At 45.2% G+C, this 14,345-nt stretch overlaps 2 protein-coding genes across 3 annotated transcripts in view; one reads left to right on the top strand and one right to left on the bottom strand.

Annotated features, from left to right (window-relative positions):
• Nucleotides 1-331: 331 nt before the first annotated feature.
• On the bottom strand, nt 332-8,724 carry TMEM213 (transmembrane protein 213). 2 transcript variants are annotated; one of them, XM_019653266.1, is made up of 4 exons: nt 8,545-8,724; nt 5,112-5,183; nt 4,695-4,900; nt 332-4,218 (listed from the first exon to the last, which is right to left on the bottom strand). In XM_019653266.1, exons 1-4 carry the CDS (start codon nt 8,669-8,671, stop codon nt 4,069-4,071), a joined length of 555 nt encoding a protein of 184 aa, XP_019508811.1. In that variant the 5' UTR covers nt 8,672-8,724; the 3' UTR covers nt 332-4,068. The 2 variants fall into 2 exon arrangements, with proteins under 2 accessions (XP_019508811.1, XP_019508812.1); XM_019653267.1 differs by lacking the exon at nt 4,695-4,900 and having other exon boundaries at nt 332-4,238.
• The window catches only part of LOC109388515 (V-type proton ATPase 116 kDa subunit a-like), a 76,789-nt gene continuing 71,079 nt past the window's right edge, over nt 8,636-14,345 (top strand). The window contains exon 1 of the mRNA XM_019653241.1: nt 8,636-8,724. The gene's annotated coding sequence lies outside the window, so the exon portion shown is untranslated. The remainder of the gene's footprint in view (nt 8,725-14,345) is intronic.

Here is a 14,345-nt window from a genome sequence, read left to right as displayed (position 1 = left end):
ATCTAGATCTATACAGCTCAAAGAGCTAGAGGAAGGTTTCACAACTAAAAGCGCTTTTTAGTAAATGCTCTAAGAAAGAGTGGTCAGGGTCTTCCTATGAGGTGTTGGTTAGAACAAACGATAAATTCTTTGGGCTGCCTTGAGCTGTCTCAGGCACTTAAAGTGAGTTCTGGGGTCATCCTGGGGATATGGCCTTGTGCTGTTAGAAATTATGTTAGTGTTTACGTCTTTTTTTTTCCTTTTAAAAAACTTTTATTTTTAAATTACAGTTGACATACAATATTAGTTCAGGTGTGCAACGTAGTGATTAGACATTTATACACCTTATGAAGTAATCCCCCCAATAAGTCTAGTACCCATTTGACACCGTACGTAGTTATTTCAATATTGTTGACTATATTCCCGAAGGTGTTTAAGTATTTATAGGCCAAGGTTGAGGCCTGGTAGAGACGTGGACTCAGAGGACCCTGGCTAGAGTTTGGTCCAGGGCAGAATCTTTGTCACAGTGCTGTCCTGGAGATGAGCACAGGCCACTGAGGTGGAGCACGTGTGCACATGTGTGTTTGTGTATTTGTGTGTGTCCATCCAGGGAGAAGGGGACAGCTTGACTTGGAAAACCAATCCCCATAAACTAAATTAGTCCAATCAGGAAAGGGAAAGGGGTGGGGAAGAGCAAGACAGGTCCAGGTTTAGAGGCCTAAAATGTATACAATTAGAGGGCCTTTCTTAAAAAAAAAAAAAAAGAATTACAAAATTAGGTAGAGGACCTTGGGGTGGGGTAGGAGGACATGCACGTAAGGAGACCCAGCGTTTAAGCTTCTCTTGCTTCACGGCAAAGCTGCCTCATGGGGAGGTGTGGTCCAGGTGTGTGAACAGCAAGAACGAGGCATGGTGGCCAGAGAGGGCCTGGCATGTTCAGGGAATTGAAATAATTCAACACTGGGTGTGCTGGGAGAATATGCAAAAGCGAGAGACATGTTTGGGAGTCCAATTACAGAAGGTCTTATGGGTCATCCTAAGAGCATGGGTTTTATTCTGTCAGCTGTGGGGGGGGGGGTCACCAGAGGATTTAAGGCAAGACACTGACTTGATCGCTTATTTATGTGATAGAACGATCAGGCTGGACGTGTGGAGGATGGGATGGAGCCCGAGAAGGCCGGTTGTAGACTCAGGTGGGACTCCTACTATTTGCCAGGGAGGCCCATGGAATCACACATACAGTGCATATGTGTATATGTGACTTCAAGACAGATGCCAGGGTTCAGAAAGAGCTAGCCTTCATCAAACACATTTCTACGTGGTTATTTCTCTAAGTCTAAAAACATGCTTACATACATTTTTGTGGAAAACAGGCCCAAGCTAGCCTAAGACTTGTTTTTGAGCAATCATGCATGGCACAGCATTTCCTTTGTAATAGAAAATTCTATATGTGGTTTATTTGTCTTTGGGTAGCATGCATATAAAAAGGGATGGCTTTAAAAATGATTTTTTTTTACAGTCAACTAAATTGTGCCACACCTTAATGTTTATTCTATTTCTGGATAAGACATTTTGATATAGAAACGTCCAGAAGAGTGTGGGCTCTGTGTCACACAGTCTGTAATTGTGCTAAGGACAGCATTGATGACTACAGGCAAGTTTTTCAAATGAGAAGTCCATCTACAGTTAGGCAGATCCTACTACTTTGTACCAGGAAGCTCTTAGACCCCTGGAAGTTACTACTCGATTTTTCCCCCTCGGGTTTGCCTTTTTCCTTTACTGACACATCCTTACTTTGCTAGAATAGATTCCATGCTAAGACCAAAACTGAGATAAAGCATCTGGGAAGCATCTTCATCAAATTATGTAACCATCTTTCTTTCCCGTCTCAAAGAAAGAGTGTTTGGAGTTGGTCTACCTTCCTCCTGGGCAGATGAAAGAAAAGCAACCCACGAAATACCTAAATTTTAATGTGGCAGTGGCAGCAGCTACACATAATTCACTTTGATGTTGTCTGAGAATTTATACATCGCCCCAGGTTGAGGGGGGATCTCAGATATCGACTGATGCTCTGACTCTCTGCTTTTTAAAGCAACAAATGAAATCTTACCACGGACATCTGATATATAAAAGAGACAGGGGTCTCAGCCTCCTCCCTCTGTGCCACACCTCAAATAGCTCTAGGAGTTTGCAACCACTAATTTGGTCCATGTCTTACATTTCCCACTTAGAAAGTTGATGCTCAGCAAGGTAGTGACCTGTTTCTGATCACGTTGGCCAGAAATAAATCTTAATTTCCCTTCTTATTTTTCGTTTTGGAGCTAATGCTTTTCCCACTACATCACACTGTTTTATTACAAAATGCTTGCAGGTGTGACATCAAAGTGTGCTCCTTACTGAGACTTTTGATCCCTAAGGATTTAAACCATCACATATTGTAGAAACACTTTCCTTGAATCTCTAAAACCGTGGAACACAGACTCATGTATATTTCCACAACATGCACCAGGCATCTTGCAGACACTTTTGCTCACGTGATTACTTAACACATAGGCACAATAAATCCATCCCATTTTACTGATGCAACAACTGACATTCTGAAACTCGCTGGGTCTTCCAAATGAGCGAGGCGATCCTTTGAGTTCCTCCCATAGTCCAGGAAGTTTAGATTTTCTGAGCGTTGGGCAGCTTTGAATCATTGGCCACCTCAAGAAAACATTTCTTCCTATTTCAGAGGCTTCCTTCACTTTCCTTTTTTTGGAGTTTGATTATTTAGAGTTTATCCAACCTAAATACGTCTTTCCTAACAAAGGGCAGAAATTATTTCATAAAGAAAGTAATTTTGTCCTTTATTCCTTCTGATGAGCCCACCCTCCTTCCTCCTCGCGACCCCGCTGGCAGAGTTCACAACAACTGGCGACATCCTTATGCAAACTGGCTCATTGAGAGACCAGGAATCAAACCAACTGGCTTCTTTGGAAGTTGGTTATTTCAACCATTTATAGAAAAATGGAGATTCCAAATGCTCAGTGACGGTTTTAAGTTCATCTGGGTCAGGGGCTTATTCATTCGTTCTGTCTTTGGACAAACACTGAAGAGCTTACTGTGCCCCAGAAGTATAAACTGATTATGAGGCGGTCCGTCCATGATGGCTGCATCTCAGGGCACTGCAGCTAAGAGCAACAGCTTCAGGTCCCCCAAGATGGATGATCAGGCAGGCCCCCCACAGAGCAAGCATTTGAGCTGGACTTCTGAGCAATGGCCTTCATTCTGGAGGCGGAGTTGGGAGGCAGCAGAGAAGTGGAAGCCACCCCGTGGGCCAGTCAGAGCCCTTCACCCCCTGCGCTGGGCGTAAGATGGTTGGACTCATGAGAAGAGCTGAATGCCAGGCTGTGAGTTTCTGACATTAGGAGTCACGGAAGGTGGTGAGCAGGGGAGTGACAACACTACTCCAGCAGCTGCCTGTGGGGTGGGGCGAGCTGGGGAGGAAGACCCGGAAGGCAGCGAGAACGAAAGGAAATGCTCCTGAAATCATGCAGAGATGACGTAGTGAAGGCAAGAACCAGGGGGCTGGCCGGGAGAAGGGGACAGGCTAGCCAGGGAAGGTATTGCTGAGAAAACAAAAGCTGGAGAAGCGCTAGACATGGGGGTGAGGGCTTTGGGCGTGTCAAAGGCGATCCTGATATTTTGAAATGACAGTGATGCCCTGGACTGAACTGAGGGACAGATAACAGTGGCCTGTTTTTGGTATGAAGGTTCGGAGTTTAATTTCAAATGTGTTGACTAAAAGACTTAGTCTCGTGTTTCTCGTGCACCACCCTTGGAGTGCAGAAGAAAGTGATGGTTAAAGTAGAAGCAATTCCCCTAGAGACTCTCTGGAGAAAGGATATTATATTATCAGGGCTCAGAAGGCCCAAGTGCCTTTTGAAATCAGGCATTGCCTGATTTGGATCCCCATATCCTCCTTCCTTCTTTTTTAAAAGTAACTGAAGTTTAAAGGTGAAAATGACTTTAACAGGAACCAATCCGCTCCTGCTATTATCCATAGCTGGGTGGCGATTGATCTGCTTGGGGCTATGAATGTCCGTCTCATGCTTGCAAGTCCTTGGGCTCGTCTGGAGTTACCTTCATCAGTTTGTCCACACAGAGCAGGATGAGGGTGAGAAACCAAAGACTCCAGCCAACAGCGGCCATGATCCAGCCGTATTCATCCACTCCAATGTGGCAACACCGGGCTGCCTGTGGGCAGAAGTCCACATCTGGTGGGGAAGAGAGAGCAAGTGTGCCAGGGGGCATCACACCAGCCCTGCCCAGCTCCTGCTCGAATATTCATAACAAGAAACATAATACGACAACTCACCTGTACGAAAGCGGACCATGCACTAAGCTAAATGCTCTGCACACGTTACCTTATTTATGCCTCATAAAGTGATACGTACAGTTGTTATTACTCCCCTTTCACATGAAGAAACTGAGGCTGTAACTTGCCCAAGGTCACAAGATGGCAGAACTAGAACTCAAACCCAAGTCTGTAGGACTCCAAAGCCATGTTCTGAACCTCTACGTATAATTACCTATTTACTGTCCTTTGTCAATGCCCAGAAGTGAATACATTTGGTCCAGGAGGGTGGACTAAAGGAAGCCAGAATTAGAATAAAGCAAAACGTTCTATTACTTAGACATGTGTAACAGTGGTTGCTTTATAAAATACTGACCTCCTTGTGGCTGGAAGTATTCAAGTAGAGGATGAACAGAAATATGCAAAGGGTACAAAATGAAACTCCTGCCTTGGGCAGACATGGGACTCGCTGGTTTTTATGGTCTTCCTGCTGCCCAACTTCCACAAGCTTTTGAACTCTGCATCTTTGGCTGCTGTCCTGGGGCTGGGTCATTAAAACCACCTGGACCAAAGATGGCGAGCCTAGATGGGGGCCAAGGCCAAGATAGCTTTTTAGATGTACTCTGTCAAGAGTTCTGGGGGCTGTGAACAAAGCCAACGAGTGCACAGGAAGGCCAGCCTGGCACTCAGCCACTGGACATCAATGAACAGAAAGCTGGGAGCTTGTTTCTCCCCAGACCCGGGCCAGCTCCCTCCGTAACCCCAGGGGTTAGGGCAGGTGGCAGACACTTACTGAGGCACTGCTCCAGGGTCTCAGGGTTTGGGTGATGGGTGGTCAAGGTTGAGTTGCTGTCGCTGCTTGCTTCTGGAAATAAAGTCAGAAGATAGTTGGAGGCCGTAGGAAAAGCCATTCCCAGGCATAGAGTTTGAAATCTTTTTTTTGTAAATCAATAGTGAATATTAATGACAGTTACAGAAGTTCCAGTCTAGGCTTCATTTAACAGAGCCAACCGCCTGTTATGGACTGAATCATGTCCCCCCGAATTCATATGCTGAAGTCTTAACTCCAGTAGTGACAGTATTTGGAGATAGGCCCTTTAAAGGGGTCATTATAAGGTGAAATGGGGTTGAGTGTGGGGGCCATAATCCAGTATGACTGGTGTCCTTGTAAGCAGAAGAGACAGCAGGTAGAGGAGAGCATGTGAGGATGCAGTGTAAAGGTTGCCATCTGCAAGCCAAGGAGAGAGGCCTCAGGAGATACCAGCCCTGCCTATACCTGGAGCCTCGAGAACCATGAGAAAATAGATTTCTGTTGTTAAAGCCACTTGGTCTGTGGTATTTTGTTATGGCAGCCCTAGCAAACTAATACAGTTCCCTTTTTCTATTGCTGTCTGTTTTCATTCAGAGATGCTTTCTCTCTGTTTCTCATTGTCGTCAGTGCCTAAGGGCCTGCTGTATACAGCTTTCTAAATGCTCTATTTTTGCTGCTTTCTGTGCAGATGGATACATACAAGATGGTTTTTTCCAGTATATATTCACACAAATCTGGAATGTTTTTCATAACTCTCTTTTAATTCCTTTCAAATCCTTGAACAAATAGCCCTTGAAATCTGACCTTGATTCTTGATTTCTGACAATAATGGTATTTTACTCAGCAAGATGGTTATCAAAAATAGTAAACACCCTACAGGCTGCTAGAATATGCAGTGCTTAGAATTGTCCCTTAATTAACCAGCAGGGAGCTCAATGATACAAGGAACTTCCGTGGGAATTGTTAAAAGTTCTGAGTTTTGGAGGTGAGGTGGGGTTATGGATATAAAAATCTCCAAGGAAGAAAAGCTATTGCCCATGCTCCCTCTCATAACAGAATAAGAAGAGAGATGTTCTCGATCCCCTCTCTCCCGTATGTCAGCCACGGGTGGCTATTTAAATTGATTAAAACTAAATTGGAAACACAGCACAGATGTGGAATATTTCCATCATCAAAAAAAATTTAAGGGCCGGCCGTGTGGCCTATTGGTTAAGAGTTGGCTTAGGAGTGTTGGCTCTGAGCAGCAGGGCAGCAGTTCAGATCCCACATGGGCCAGTGACGCTGCGCCCTCTACAGCTAAGATGGTGAACAACCACTAGACCTGGAGATGGGCTGCCGTGAGTTGCCGGCAATGGTGTAGGCTGCAGCGGGCCTGCAGTGGGCTGCCATGAGCTACCATGAATGGCTGGCAGCCAGTGTGAGTGGCCAGCAGCCAGCGTGAGCTGCTGTGTACCACTGTGAGCGTCATTCCAATGGCGGGCGAGCGACTGCCTCACCCGGGAATACCAACATGGGCCAGTGAAGCAACGTTCTCTACAACTAGATTGAAGAACAAAAGGACAGCAACTTATTTGTTCCCCTTCCCCGATTCCCCAACTCTGTTTCCCTTCCCCAATTCTCCAATAAAATCTTAAAAAAAAAAATTTTTTTTTTAAAATAATTTAGTACTAACCAAGGTAGTTCAAGACCGAGAGACCAATTTTAATGACTCTGAAAATGATGTAGCTCAGTCTGCTTCTTGGGAATGCAAAAAAAAAAATGTTTTGGAAACTCTTAAGGCCCCACTGACTCTAGGTCAGCATGTCCTTCAAAGGAGCTTGTTGTCACGTAGCAGGACAAGCTAGGAAGAAACTCCTTGAATAGCCAAAGCCTTGAATTTGCTGCTCAGACTAATTTCATGCCACCCACCCCCTAGCCGCTCTAATGTACTGCCTAAAGTAATTACCTTGATGCAATCTGATTGTTACTGTAAATTATTTACAGCCAAATGGCTTAGAGCTTGGTCTTTATTTGTTTTGGGGAAATTGATTTCTCAACATTTTAATGTCCCTTGTAACCCAAATAACTTCCTTGGCCCTGACTTTCACCTCCCTTCTACCCTAGAATGGAGGTAAGTGGTTCCTGTCTAGAACAAGAGAGTGGAAAAAAGCCTAGTAAATTGGATACTAGTATTAGGTAAAAAATTGTTCAGTATCAGCAATTTTGTATGGTTCTAACAGAATAGCCTAGTTATAAGTTGCTATTACCCTCCTCCCTTAGCAGCAGTGCCAGCCAGCGAATGGTCCCACTTGGAGTCACTTCCAAAGTAGAGGCTGCTGGGAAGGTCCGATTATTCAGTGCAGTTCAATTTGTCAAGGTCTTTTGAAGCTCGATGCTAAACAAGGCACCATGAGCGTCAACAGAAAGAAATAAAACACTCTTTCTTGAGGAGGAGTTGTACTGGACAATAAAATGAACATGCTGACATTCACTCAGTGTTTACTCTGAGCTGGTTTATTATAAAATGTATTTACCTGTAGTCATTCATTTCATCTTGATGACAACCCTACATTGTGTCAGCACTAGGATTATCCCCGTGTTGTAAATGAGGCAACTGGGGCACAGAGAGGGTAAGTAATGTGTCCAAGGCCACACAGCTAGTAAGTTGTGCAAGCCATAGTGGAGTTGAGGCTCACTGGGTTTGAGAGCTCACACTGTCTGACCCTCTACAGGAGAGACTGGAGGGAGGGAGGGAGGGAGAGAGAGAGAGAGAGAGAGAGAGAGAGAGAGAGAGAGACAGAGAGAGAGAGACAGAGAGAGAGACAGAGACAAAGCCAGCCGGAGGCAAAAGCCAGGAGCACGGGGATGTACCCAAGGTCTCTGCATGAAGTGCATGAACAGACCAGCCTGGGAAGGCAGGGCAGGATAGCCTCTACCCCTCGAGCCTCCACAGGGCTCACGGGAGAAGGGTACACGGTATATGGCAGCTTTCATGAGTTAAGGTTTTGTGAAATTTGCAAAGAAAGCACAAGGTCAAGGGAGGGACAGAGGACTTGAGGTGAGGGGAAGGGGTGCAAAGGCAGCATTGCAAAGCACCGCAGCCCGGGGCACCGAAAAGGAGCCCCTGGGAAAGGGGCTCCAAAAAGCGTCATTTTAGGCTGATTTCGTCCCCTGGTGGGAGAGACTGTGTACGTTGCTTTCTCGTCTTTCTCTGTGACAAAGGTCAGCAGAGGCGGCTGCTCTCGTCCTAGCTGAGGACGGAGTCAACTTTGAACACCCCCACCCCACCGCCCCCTGCCTAATCCTTCAGATGACAAAGGACTGTTTCCTCTTTCTTTCTGCAGGACCAACCCTTGCCAAGGAATCCTCCTCCTTTTTTCCTCCCTCCCTCCCGCCCCCTTCCCAGGGTGGCCAGGAATAAAGCTCGCAGTTCTACCTGCCCAGCGAGCCGAGTGGAAGGAGGCGAAGACCAGGCTGAGGACCAGGGCGGCGCGGGCCGCAGAGATGAGGTGCCTCATGCTGGAGAGAGAGGCGTCTGATGTGTGCTGAGTGATGGGGGCCATGAGTCCTGTGTGGGTCCTGTCCTGCAGGAGCTTGAAAGCCACGACCGTCAGAGGTGAATTTCTACTCTGTGTTTTGGGGACAAGAGAAGGGGTGGAGCAAGGGAAAATTCTCCTGTCACACCTTGCTGTTGCCTCTTTAGAAGAGATGCCAAACTATGTGGCTGCAAGGAGGAAGGGAGGGGCAATTCATGCAGTTTTTCCTTGAGCTCCTGGTTTGCCCGTCCTGATTAAAAAAAGGAAGAAAAGAGGAGAGGAGATGTGTGCCCTGCTTGTGCCTGGAGCGAGTTTGCACTCCAGGCACTTACTATGTGCATTATGTGAAAGTCTGGGAAGACATGCCCTTCAAGGGCTTTAACTACCAACGTGCGTTCAAACACAGAGCGCTGTTTCAGGAATGACTTGGGAAGGACAAAGCACCTTAGTTTGCAGCAGCAAAAAGGCCACATCTGTGGATGGGGTACTCCATGATGAAGGTGGCATCTGAGTTGGGTCTTAAAGGATGGATATAGTTTCGACAGCAAAGAGAAGAGGGCATTATAGGCAGAAGGGACAGGTGAGCGATGGCCCAGAGGGAAGAGGTGCTCAGAAGGCCACCGTGCCCGCAGCGCAGGTGAGCGTAGGGGACCTGAGGAGGAGGAGGTCGCGAGGTAAATGGAGAGCCGTGGTACTGAGCGTCTGGTGCCTCCGGCCCCGCGGGGAGTTTGAAGCAGTCAGGAGGCAAACGGGAGGCTTTGTGAAGATTGTGAACTGGATTGTAACGTGATTGGAGCTCTGTGTTCAGTCTAAAACATTTATTAAATACCCACCATGGGTATGAAAGGCCTCATCTGAGGCATTTGAAACTCAGAAATGGCTAAGACATGATTCCTACTTGCCCTACTGTGTCCAGGGAGTGAGACCAAGCAGTGAGACCATGCAATATGGTAAAACCTCCAATATGCCAATTTCCCCCAGTTTGGGGCTGTTAAAAAGGGAGGGGTTCCATCTGCCTGAGAGGTGCTGCAGAAGGATTCACAGAAGTGCCATTTAGACCGGGCATGCTAGAAGAGGCACTTTTTTCCTAATTTGCCCAAAGGTACAAACCAGTGGTGGCTTTATGTTCTTGGGTTTAGGGGTTGGGGGCTGAAGTGCTTTCAGGAGGCTAGTCTTCAGGCAGTGTACAAAAATCCAGTTCAGGCCTCCCACTTGGTTGAACATTCAACACTTCAGTGAGTAGGGCTGTGTGCTGGGCCCTTGGAATCGGGGTGCTGAGGTGGGTGAGGCAACACAGCCCCTGTCCTCCAGGAGCTCAGGGTCCAGTGAGGGAGAGGGGCACACAATGAAATCAGGGTGGTCAGGGGGTCTCTACAGAGAAGGGGAAACTCACCGAGGGGGCTTAGGGACTAGGGGATTCAGGGAACATTTCACAATGGAGATGGCATTTCGACCTGAAATGTGAAAGATGCATGCTGGACCACTAGGCTCAGGAGACGGAAGCAGTACATGTAAGGGCCCGAGGCCTGAGCATGTCACCCTGCTCTGGGAAGTAATTACTGTCCTTGGAGCATGGGTTTGGTCTCGGTGTGTCTAGTTAGACTAAGAACAGATTGCAACGGTCCTGCATGCTAGACAAAGGAAACGGGGCCCTGTCTTACGACTGGGGCGCCCTGTAGGGAACTTGTGGACACCGTTATTATATTATATTATATTATATTATATTATATTATATTATAGTATAGTATAGTATAGTATAGTATAGTATATTATTTATAGTATATTATATATTATATTAATTATAGAGGAAGGGAGCACAGGTCTGTGGAGGCCAGGCCTGAATTCAGAGAGATCATCTAAGAAGCTGTTGCAAAAATCCCAGCCAGCCATCACAAGAACCCTGACATAAGAGGTTGGGCTGAGACTAGAGAAGAGGGGAACAGAATCAGAAGGCACTTAGGAGGCCACGTCCACAGAAGGGATCCAGGAGAAACGCACGGTTTCCAGCTGGGGGGAGTGGGTGACCATGAGGCCAGCCTGGGGTGGAATTCCAGCCCTGCCTCTGATTGTCTGAGCGGCCCCAGCTAGTTACTTTAGTTACTTTATACATCCAAGCCTCAGGTTCTTTATCTGAAAAATAATGGACAGTAGCCCATGTCTCAGGAGTTGTCAGCCATGTAAAGTGCTAGCTGATAGTAAGTACTCAGTAAATGTTATTTACCACTTTAATAGAAAGGCCATCATAAATAGAAAATATGGGGGAGTAACACTATTTAAGTATTGGTTTATTTATATCCTGTCTTGGTCCAAAAAGAGTTTAAGGAAGCATACACACAATTAATGAAGCTAGGTAAAATACATTTAACATAAAAGAAATGAGGCAAAGAAAAGGTTAGGGTAGGAAATATAAGATGCATCCATGAGCGAGTTTAGGGCCCAAAATGGCATGCTTGTTTTCAAAGCTTCCTGGTAGCCATGTAGAGAGGGTAACACGATCACGTCCATGATTTATGGGCTCACAAGACAAAAACAACAAGAGAAGCACAGTTCTTGATACCAAAGCCAGAGAGGAATTTTCCCCTCGAGTCCGCACAGAGATGACATCGCTTAATAGGACAAACATGGCTCTTGACATTTTCCTCACAGTAAACCTCTTACATAGACGAGGGCTGATTTATCCAATAGGCTCTAGAGATAGCAGCAGTGCGCTTATGAGATTTTCAAGGGCCTCTAAAATGTTTGAGACCTGAAAAAAAATCTCATATCCAAAAATATGAACAGCTGTAACAAAAACTGTGCAATCAAAAGAAAGGATTATTTCAAAAGCGATATTACCCAAGTCACTTCAACAGAAAGAATTTAAGGTAGGCTGCTGGGTGCATGTTTGATGTGAGCAGAGCGTGTCCCTACACGGTGATGAGAGCCTGGGACACACAAAGATGTGAAAAGGCCCTGTGTCGGGTCGTTGTGATGGTGGTTTGAGTCACATCCATCCATCGAAGCTGACAGATCATATCAAATCATACCACTGAAGGAAATTCTGGGTGCCCTGGATGTGGAGGGCAAGGATACTAATCTGTCCCCTCGCTCCTCTTTTTAACACATAGTTATTTGATTTGGGCCTGTTTTAGATTTGGTGTTTGCAAGTCATTAAAAGATCAACATTCTCTTCACAGATCAAATAATTTTATTATTCTCAAATAGGATGGACTTCACTGGTCCCTGATAACTCATGAATTCCCAAAGGAAAAGCTACATGGCAACTATTTTATAAGTGTCACTATTTTTAGCTTTTTTTTTTTTTTAACAGGTCTATAATTAATAACTCCATGCAGCTGATTACCTCACTCAGGAACCCAGGAACTCTCGCATACATTTTACATCAGGTTTGCTTTGGAAGGTGTACCAGGAAGTTCCCTTGCTGGGTATTCTGAGGGAACTTTCTCAAGATTTGTTTTTTTTTTAATAAGTGGTTGAGATTAGTGTTAGGTTACACATATTTTTTTGAAACGTGCAGGCTAAAATGTGCAGGCAAAAAAGTGGCCAGACTCCATGGTGGTGGTTGGGGTTGGCCAAGAGCAAGGTGTTCTAGAACCTTCTCTGCCTCCAATTGTATCTAGGTTCTGCCTGTTATGATTTCATGTGAACAAGAAGAGGAGGTGGCAGAGTGTTTCCTGTGCTAAAAGATTGAAAGTTAACATTCTGTAGACTGAAATGACCTCTGTCTATGGGAAGGATATTTTAGGTTGAGGAAACTTCCCTTGGGATTCCCTTGGGATCATATTGTGGGGAGACACCACTGGTCTTGAACGTGGGGCTTGCATTTCCAGTTCATCCACTCTGAGTTCAGTAGATCAGGAGTGCTAATTTTTCCTGAGCTGTTTTTTTGTTTTTTGTGTTTTTTTTTTTAATTTGGTCTACTTATTCTGTTGAATACTGAGACAGATGATTGTGGATTTTTCTCTTTTCCTTGTGGTTTTGTCTATTTTGCCTTCAATATTTGAGGCTGTAATTAGGCCTCATTCAAATACAGAATTATGACACCTTCCTGGTGAATTGAACCTTCTTTAAAAAATCATTTTGTAGTATTCCTTAATGATATTGATTTATAATAAGATTATAAATATATATTAGGTCTTTGCTGATTAGACAGTTGGAATTTTCAGTCCCATTCCCTGAACAACCAGCCCAGGGAGGGGAGAGGGACTGGAGGTTGGATCAATCACCAATGGCCAATGATTTAATCAGTCATGCCTATGTAACGAGGCCTCCATAAAAACCCAACAGGAAGGAGTGGTTCAGAGAGCTTCTGGGTTGGTGAACATGTAGAGATATTGGGAAAGTGCCACTTTGAGAAGGCATGGACTCTCTGTGCCCCTTCCCCATACCTTGCCCTATGAATCTCTTTCCATGTGGCTGTTCCTGAGTTATTTCCTTTTATAATAAACTGGTGATCTAGGGAGTAGATTGGGTTCCTGAGTTCTGTGAGCCATTCTAGCAAATTAATAAAACCCAAGGAGAGGGGGTCACGAGAATGTCTGATTTACAGCTGGCCAGTCAGAAGCACAGATAACAACCTGGACCTGTGCTTGGCATCCTGAGTTGGAGGGGGTTGTTGGAACGTCCAGTTTATAGGCGATTGGTCAGAAGCACAGGTAACAACCTGGGCTTGGGACTGGCATCTGAAGTGGAGGGCAGTCTTGTGGGACTGAGCCCTTTACCTGTGGAATCTGATTTTATCTCTGGGTAGATAGCAGCAGAATTTTGTTGAATTCTCGGACACACTACTAGCATCTGAGAATTGCTTGTTAGTGTGAGGAACCCTCCCCCCTTCCACCCTCCCTCCACCCCCCCCCACACACATATACACACACATGTTAGAATTGGGTCCAGGAATCCTGTTCACCCTGTTTATCTCTATGAATGCTTTTTGCCATTAAGTTTACTTTGTTTGATATTACTATAGCTATATTACTTTTCTTTCGCTTAGTTTTGCATGCTCTATTTTTTCCCATCATTTCTTCCAACTTTTCTAGATCCTTATTATGTTTTAGATGTGTACCTTATTAAAAAAAATAGTGTGGGATTTTTTAAAAGAACAATGTGACAATCTATCTTTAATTTGACCACTGACTCTGTTTACATGGAATGTATTTACTGATAGGTTTAAGTTTGAATCTGCATCTTACCAAGGTCTTCGCATTTGTTTTGTGTCCTTTTTTTTCCCCTCACTACCCAATTCCCCAATAAAACCTTAAAAAAACAAACAAACAAAACCTGTACAGTCTATATGATTGCAACTTTATAATACATATACAATGAAAAAAGTTTGGAAAGCATCCTAGCCAGATGTTAGCAGTGGTCATATGTGAAATATACAATTTGGGATGATTTACATTTTCTTCTTTACACTTTGTTAATCTTTCTTTCCTTTTTAAAGATTTTATTGGGGAATTGGGGGAGGGGAACAGCATTGGGGAAAGGGGGAAGGGGAACAGACAAGTCGCTGTTCTTTTGTTCTTCAGTCTAGTTGTGGAGGACGTCGCTTCACTGGCCCATGTTGGTATTATCATTGCATTCTTCCCAGGTGAGGCAGTCGGTCACCGGCCTCTGGACGGCTGCTTACAGAGGCGCTTGGCAGCTCAAGCAGGCTGCCAACCACTCATGGTAGCTTATGGCAGCCCACTGCAGCCTACACCGT

Source organism: Hipposideros armiger, unplaced genomic scaffold (genome assembly GCF_001890085.2).
Source record: "Hipposideros armiger isolate ML-2016 unplaced genomic scaffold, ASM189008v1 scaffold_201, whole genome shotgun sequence".
NCBI lineage: Eukaryota > Metazoa > Chordata > Mammalia > Chiroptera > Hipposideridae > Hipposideros > Hipposideros armiger.
This window is presented reverse-complemented; position numbering and strand designations above follow the sequence as displayed.